General features: G+C 46.0%; 1 protein-coding gene across 1 annotated transcript; it reads left to right on the forward strand.

The window, feature by feature from the left end:
* Nucleotides 1–112: 112 nt before the first annotated feature.
* On the forward strand, nucleotides 113–3420 carry LOC139395915 (phosphatidylinositol 4-kinase type 2-alpha-like; the record flags this gene model as incomplete). The annotated part of the gene is made up of 6 exons (XM_071143225.1): nucleotides 113–278; nucleotides 408–466; nucleotides 679–778; nucleotides 972–1105; nucleotides 1507–1566; nucleotides 2370–3420. Coding segments are annotated over 6 exons (681 nt in total), but the record flags the coding sequence as incomplete, so codon positions are not given.
* Between the last annotated feature and the right edge of the window lie 4819 nt (nucleotides 3421–8239).

Below are 8239 nucleotides of genomic sequence, written 5' to 3' on the forward strand. Positions count from 1 at the left end.
GGATCTGTGATTTCCTCAAAATGTATGATGACTCTCTCTCTCTCTCCCACCCTCGCTCTCTCCCACCCTCACTCTCTCTCCCACCCCTCTCTCTCTGTCTCTCTCTCTCCCTCCTGTCCTCCAGTTGGGTTCATTCCAGATCTTTGTTGAGGGCTTTAAGGATGCAGACTTCTGGCTGCGGAGGTTTGAGGCAGACCCCTTGCCAGAGAACACCAACAGACAGATGCAACTACAGTTTGAGAGGCTGGTGGTCCTCGATTACATCATCAGGAACACAGGTACGTAACCAAGGCAATGACGGTGAAGAAGGACAAGCAGGCCGGCTGACACCTGTGTCAATATGTGAAATAGTGATGTGGAAGGTGCATTAAACTCTAACACCTCTCTGTCTCTCTCTGTCTCCACAGATCGGGGAAATGATAACTGGCTTCTAAAATATGACTGTCCCATGGACCAGGGAAACCGGGTAGCCACACACCCACACACCAGAACAGGCACTGAAACCTTGTGTGTGTGTGTCTGTTCCTTTTTCGGTGTCTGTTCTGGGGGGGGGGGGGGGGGGGTGTACTCTTATGCACTTATGTCTGACTCAGAGTGCTCTCTTTCCATCTCTCTGTCTACCCCCCTGTCTATCACCCCTCCTCTCTCCCTCCTCCCCCCTCCACTCTCTCTGTCCAGGACACAGACTGGGTAGTAGTGAAGGATCCTATCATCCAACTAGCTGCTATAGACAACGGACTGGCCTTCCCTCTCAAACACCCCGACTCCTGGAGAGCCTGTAAGCACCGCCTTCTGCCTCCTCAACCAAACACTGAACAGCTTGTAGAGATGCTCTGACCAATCACAGAGCAGTTTGTAGAGATGCACTTTCCCACTGCCCAATCACAGAGCCCCCTATAGAAATGCACCTTCTCTGTGACCAATCATTGCATTTCTCACTAAAGTTTGTTAATTTTTTTGACCAATCGTAGACCCGTTCTACTGGGCGTGGCTGTCCCAAGCCAAGGTTCCATTCTCCCAGGAGATAAGAGAGCTGGTTCTTCCCAAACTGGCTGATCCCAACTTTATCAAAGATCTGGAGGAAGACCTGTACGAACTGTTCAAGGTGAGGAGTAGGGAGGAAGACCTGTACGAACTGTTTAAGGTGAGGAGGAGGAGGGAGGGAGGAAGACCTGTACGAACTGTTTAAGGTGAGGAGGGGGAGGGAGGAAGACCTGTACGAACTATTTAAGGTGAGGAGGAGGAGGAGGGAGGAAGACCTGTACGAACTGTTTAAGGTGAGGAGGAGGAGGAGGAGGAGGAAGACCTGTACGAACTGTTTAAGGTGAGGAGGAGGAGGGAGGAAGACCTGTACGAACTGTTTAAGGTGAGGAGGAGGAAGACCTGTACGAACTGTTTAAGGTGAGGAGGAGGAGGGAGGGAGCCAACTTCAAACGGAATTGATTATCCAATCTTTGATGGCGTTTTCTGTTTGAGTATTTTTGACCCTTGACCTGTGTGTTGCAGAAAGACCCAGGCTTCGACAGAGGGCAGTTCCACAGGCAGATAGCTGTTATGAGAGGACAGGTATGTTTTAAATACGCCATGCCTCTTTTTAAATAATAATATCCCGGAAAACTTCAATTAAACACAGAGTCCCAAAACGCCGCCTGTCCATTTTTAATAGCCTGGGAATCGGCACTCATTTCAGCAAATAAAAGCCGGCTCTAGATTAATTGTTTACAAGTGAAAGTCCGTGAGTAACGTCATTGGATGAGACAGCAGTGTGGTTTGACGTGGCTAAACTACAGCCGATACGAGAGACTGGTGCTGAAACATGAACTCTGGGGGTTACTAGGCAGTCTAGTCTCTGCAAGTCTAACCTGCGATGGATGTGTTACTCTAATGTTTATACTGGTCACAATAAACCGCGTGGTAGTCTTCTCAACCGTTTTATTGGGCGAAAGCTGTGCGCGTTAAGGAAATAGAAGCCCGTCTCTAGTAGGCGCCGGTCGTGTTCAGTGATTGAAGCAAATAAATGTTGGGCTATTAATTGAAGTTAACTTGGAAGTAACTATTTATGTAGAAATAACTTCTCATTTTTATCTTTATTTTACCAGGCAAGTCAGTTAAGAACAAATTCGTATTTTCAATGACAGCCTAGGAACAGTGGGTTAACTGCCTGTTCAGGGGCAGAACGACAGATTTTGTACCTTGTCAGCTCGGAGATTTGAACTTGCAACCTTTCGGTTACTAGTCCAATGCTCTAACCATTCTTTGTAGATCAGTCAGTCAAAAATGACCCACAATGCATCACAGATGTTATGCCCTTATGAAGAGTGACCAACCTGTCGGTCTCTCTCTCATCCCCCCCCTCTCTGGTGGCCTAGATCCTGAACCTCAGCCAGGCTCTGAAGAACAGTAAGACCCCCCTCCAGCTGGTCCAGATGCCTCCAGTTATAGTAGAAACAGCCAGAGCACCACAGAGGGCCAACAGTGAGTCTTACACACAGAGCTTCCAGAGCAGGAGACCCTTCTTCACCCGGTGGTAGAGGAGGAGGAGGAGGAGTGAGCAAGTGTGTACGTCAAATGTATGTGTGTAAAGGGCAAACGAGTGAGGAGTCTCTCCGCCCCCCCGACCCGCCCTCTCCTACCCCCAACGGACACAGACGGTATTGAGAATGACTGAGGAAGACGAGGAGGATTGAGGACAAAAGGAAGAGAACGCATATCCCTCCGTCTGTTTGTCTCTGTGCCTTGTGTGGATGTCAAAGATGATGATGATGATGATGATGGTATATCTTCCTATAAGGAATGGAGTCTATATGATGGGCTTAGTAAACTCCCTTTCCATGGAGGTGCACACAGTGTATGTCCCAAAAGGAGCCCTACTCCCTAGTGCACTACTTTTGACCAGGGCCCATAGGGTTCCATTTGGGAAACAGAAACTTAACTCAGCCACTGCAGTTTTAAAGCCTCTCTCTCTCTCTCTCTCCCGGTTTGGGTGAGAGATGGTGTTGCATTCCTTATGACGGCCACTCTGTGGACAGCAGCAGCCATGCGGACTCATTGCTCTCATGGCTCTCTACTGCCCCCTTTGTCTTCGGATGAGGAACTGCAAGGTACTGCAGCGCGTTGACGTTTTAGGGGGCCACATTTGGAGAAACTACTACTTTAGATCAGGTTTTCCTCTCCGCCATTCTGTAGTCAAATACATTTAAGATGTCTCCCATCGCTTCTGTTTACTTTGATTTCTGGTAATTTTTTTATAATTTTTCATTCTTGTGGGAGAAAGATGGACACGTTTTTTTGAAAACACACTATCAGGACTTCCTGCTGTTGCCACAGATTCTAACTGACCTGAAATGTATTGTGACATTTGCACTGTATAATTTGTATGTAATATATTTAATGAAAGATTATAACAAAACTGTATTACATTAATACCATGTATCTTGTCGTTTTGTTTTGATAAATGTGTTTTTATTTTAGAGAGAAGACTTTATTCTTATTTTCCTCCTCACTTTATTCGGTGAGGACATTCATCTACTTCTTAGACAAAACTATGCACACAAATACATCTATGCAAGTTTACTTTGACAGGTTTGCATGTTTATGTGTCAACCGTAACCCTTAAATGGATAGTTGACTCAAACTAAATCTTAGTTTTATTCATTAGTCCACTGTTGGACCACTTTCAGTACAGAGTGATAACGGTCCTGTGTTTTACATCACAGTTAATGCTGTGTAAATGTCTTCCCATGTTGTTTACACCTTTCCAAGTCCTTTCAGGTTCAGTTGTAGGCTATCTACCAGGTATAGCTTTGTTATAGAGAGATCCCATTTCTAGTGTTACTGGCTTTTGGGATTTTTGGACCACACACAGGCCGTGTTCGAGAGGATCAAAACCACAATGTATCTGATGAGCTATTTGATGCAAGGTGATTTGTAGATTCAACAGTCGCCTGCAGTCGTTTTGAGGCTCTCGAACACAGCCATAGTCACCTGCCGATAGTGTTGTAGATCGGTCTGTCTGCTCTGATCAGTCAGTGAACAGTGACTGAGCAGGATTGATAATGCTCTCACACAGTCATTGTGATGTTGCCAGTTCTCTCCCTTCCTTTGGTTAAAGTGACAACGTCTCGACAGGTAAGGTTAGGTTGACAGTGTGGTCGAAAACGTACTTCATTTAACTCCACACATGGAGTTATTGAACGACACCTCGCTCTGATTGGTGTGAACGGAAAAAGGACCAATCACAGAGGAGCTTTACGACACGTTTTAAGTTCAGCAGGCCAGCGCTCATTTCTCTCCGTTGGCTCAGTGTAGAATGCGATGGAGGTAGCGTTCTGGGTCCCTGGTTCCTTCCTGCCTCGTCACGGCCCCCAGCCTCTCCAGATGGGGTCTCTCTGAGGGCTTCTGTGCGTCCGTCAACGGGGCGCCCCCCTCTGCACCTGTCGACCCTCCAGGGAGGGGGTCCAGCTCTCCAATATCACTGGGGTCCTCTTCATTGTCCTCCTCAGGGTGGTCCAAACCCTCCTTAATCCTGGAAGGAGAGGAGGGAGAGCATAAATGGGAGGGAAGGAAGGAAAGAGTGAGGGAAAGTGAGAGAGAGAGGGAGGTAGGGAAGGAGAGAGGGACGTCTCTTTAAAACAAAGTCACAGTGGAAACCTACCTGGAAGTGGTATTTCAGGCCCATCCCTGCTTCTACCTATGCGGTTGCTTCAGGGCCTGTATGTATCCAAGCTTTCAAAGTAGTAGTGCTGATTTAGGATCAGGTTTTGCCTTTTGGATCACAAAGAATAAGATAAGATGGACATGGGGGATCTGATCCAAGATCAGCACTCCTACTATGAGATGCTTGATTACATAGGGCCTCAGATGTGCAAACACTGACATGGGATAGAAGAAGAGACCATAGAGATCATTAGAAGCCTGACTACCACTCATTTAATCGATCTGCCAGTTAAACGTAAGTTAAATGTGGAGAGTCTGTCTAGTCGGGTGGAGGATGTAGTTAAAGGATTTGAGCTGATCTGTCTGTTGATGCCAGACCAAATACCCTTGACCTGGTTTCCACTCTCTTTAATTATCTGTCTCTCTGTCTCCTCTTTCCTTCTCTCATTGTGCTCTCTCTCTCTCCATCTGTCTCTAACTCCTTTCTCTCCCTTCTATCCCTCCTCTCTCTCTCTTACCTGAGGTGTCCAAATGCTTTCAGCAACTTGGGTTCTCTGTGTCCCTCCGTCCTGATACCCCTCCTGCTTCTGGCTCTCACCCTGAACCCCACCAACGCCTGGGCCAGCCCTGCATCCATCTCTCCCTCCTCCTCCTCCTCCTCCTCTCCCCCTCTGTCTCGCTCTTCTCTGCCCCACACCAGTCTTGCCCGCTGCTCTGCGTCCCGGTCCCCGGCCACATGGAACAGCCGTCTTAGCTGACGCAGATTTACCCCCGCGAAGATGTTGGAACATCCCGACTTCCTGCTTCGCCTCTTTTCAGGCTGCCAGAGCAGGGACGGACCATCCACCACAGAGGGGGGTTCCGGGTCCTCCATAACCCTCAGAGAGGGGAGATGGAGGGGTGAGGAGGAGAGAGGGGGGGATGAGGTAGTAGTAGGGAGATCAGGTTGATGAGAGACGGATTGAAAGAATAGAGGGATTCCAAGACAACTCCGTCAGCACCTGCAAACAAACAGACATCAATCATTAGCTAAATGTCGCTATCCCCTGACCTGGGCTGGCAACTGCCCAGCAACCTAGATGTTTGTGAGATGACAGCATTATCCTTGAGCCTCAGACCACACAATGTCTGCATCCCAAAATAGCACCCTATTCCCTATATAGTGCACTCTGGGTCCTGGTCAGAAGTAGTGCACTACATGAGAATAGGGTGCCATTTGGGATACTGTAGCCAAAGACACTGTAGGTTGTCAAGGAAACACATGCACACATGCAGTGTAAGCCTGCTTAGAGAGGAGGGAGAGGAAGGAGAGAGAGAGAGGGGGGGGGGGAGAGCGAGGGAAGGAGAGAGAGAGAGAGAGAGGAGGGGAGAACATAACGTTTAAAAGCTGGTTGTTGACTCCAACAAGGGATAAAGAGTGGACGTTGGACTGAGGCCCTTTGTGTTGTTACTAAGCAACAGTGAGACATTATCTTATAGTTCAACTATTTTACAAGGCACTTGTATTAGTATAACACTGGCACTGTCTGAAATACTGATGTTGACAGAAATAAAGTGAAATCAAAGGTTAAACAAAGCAACGTTTAATGAGAGAGGGTGGTGTCTATCAGGTGTAGGTCATGGCTTAATTTTCATAGACACAGGGATGGCCACAGATACAATGAAGCATAAAATGAGTAAACCTAGTGTAAAATCATGTAATTATAAGTAGTATATAAAATGACCAATTGTTTACATAATGAGTAACTTGATGAATATCATAGATAACAGCCTACATCAAGGACCAACTATCATTATTATGCTTGACAGTCACAGGGGGAGCTACTGAAATGCGGGAATGCCTAGTTATGTCTGGAATTATAATTGACCTTCCCACCCCGCAGCGAAGCGCAATCTGCTCATAGACGCGCATTTTAACGAACAGTTTGCTGCAGGCCGCCAGATGTTTCACGATCGAACATATTTGCTTATAGTATGCCTACCAATAACGTACAAATAATGCTTATAAAATAGCATGACATGTTGTAAATCAACATATAACGTTACCTGCACAACAAAATCAATGAGCTATTAGTCAAGCGGATTTGCTGCGTGACAGCATCAGAGAGATTATAAACTCTTACCCCTTCAGCAAGTGAACGCAGTAAAATCTGACACCTGCTCAGGCTTTGAGGAGATGTAGCCTACTGCGCAGATATGGAATTCCATATGGAAATTGACATTCTCCGCTACTTTATAGTAGCCTTCTTCTGCTGTCAAAGACGAGAAGCAAACAAAGTTTTTCTGTGTAGTGTGCGCTTGAGCCCTCACAATGAACTCTCTCATTCTCTCTTTGTCTCGCTCTCTCTCTTGACAACCAATAGCAGCACTTGGGACACAGCACTCCCCTCCTATTCGATCGGGGCGACCCCTTTCTGACCAATCACAGGCTTTGAGAGAGACGCGTCAGCAACTGTTTAGATCACACAGTGTACAAGGTGTGCTCTGACATTGACGTCATCGGCGCGTGTGCTTACCTCAAAGCCAGGGTTGCCATGTCATGCGAGCGTATTATTAAGCTCCCAATAATAATCATTTTAATGGAAAACTTTTCTTCTGTCGTTACAAATTACGTCGATATTCCTTCTTAATTCGCTAGGTAACGTTGTGGGGAAAAGGGTTTATTAGAGAAATGTGTCAAATCATCTCTTGCTGCAACAGAAATGTTGACCTAGTTTTCTGAACCTATGGGAGGGTTTTTGAGAGGTTATCGTCATTTCAAATGGACCTGGCAACCCTGCTCAAAGCAGAGGGGAAGAAACCATCAGGAGTGTAATTCATCCATGTGCCATTCCTCCTCCTCAGACATATCTATAATCATCATAACAGTGTGTAACAAATTGTGTAAGACAGGGTAAATGCGTCCGCATGCTTCAGTTCGGCTGGCGTCTAGCCGAAGTCAGTTAGGCGAACCGAACTAGTGTGGTCGCATGCACTCAAAATACACTGCTCAAAAAAATAAAGGGAACACTAAAATAACACGTCCTAGATCTGAATGAATGAAATATTCTTATTAAATACTTTTTTTCGTTACATAGTTGAATGTGCTGACAACAAAATGCCGTTTGATACTCCTGGTATTGGATATGACTGAAAAATAATCTCACAAGACATTCATACCTGAACTGCACCTTTATTTACCAAGGTAGAGTACAGTGATCAGTGGAAATATTAAATGTACAGGCTACAATGTGGGGATCTCATGCTACATGTATATACGACTTGCATCCTTGGTACAAAGTTAGATTATATTCTACTCAATCCATAGGCTTCATTAATGTCATTCAGACTGTTTTGAAGTTGATACAACCGGCTATGATAGCTTAAGTTCATATCTAGGTTCTGAACTAATATGTATACCAAACGTTTGGGTCCATACACAGATCTGCTAGACAGCTACACATCCATAGGTATACAGGGATTTTATCCTCCACTGCCCAATAAGCAGGAACATTTGCATGGCAAATATCAGCAAGGCAAACTGTGCATTCAATTTGCAGTAAATGCTTTAGCTAGCTAGATTCTTTACGTCCACTGTTTCACA

Source organism: Oncorhynchus clarkii, unplaced genomic scaffold, assembly GCF_045791955.1.
Source record: "Oncorhynchus clarkii lewisi isolate Uvic-CL-2024 unplaced genomic scaffold, UVic_Ocla_1.0 unplaced_contig_11948_pilon_pilon, whole genome shotgun sequence".
Classification (NCBI taxonomy): Eukaryota; Metazoa; Chordata; class Actinopteri; order Salmoniformes; family Salmonidae; genus Oncorhynchus; species Oncorhynchus clarkii.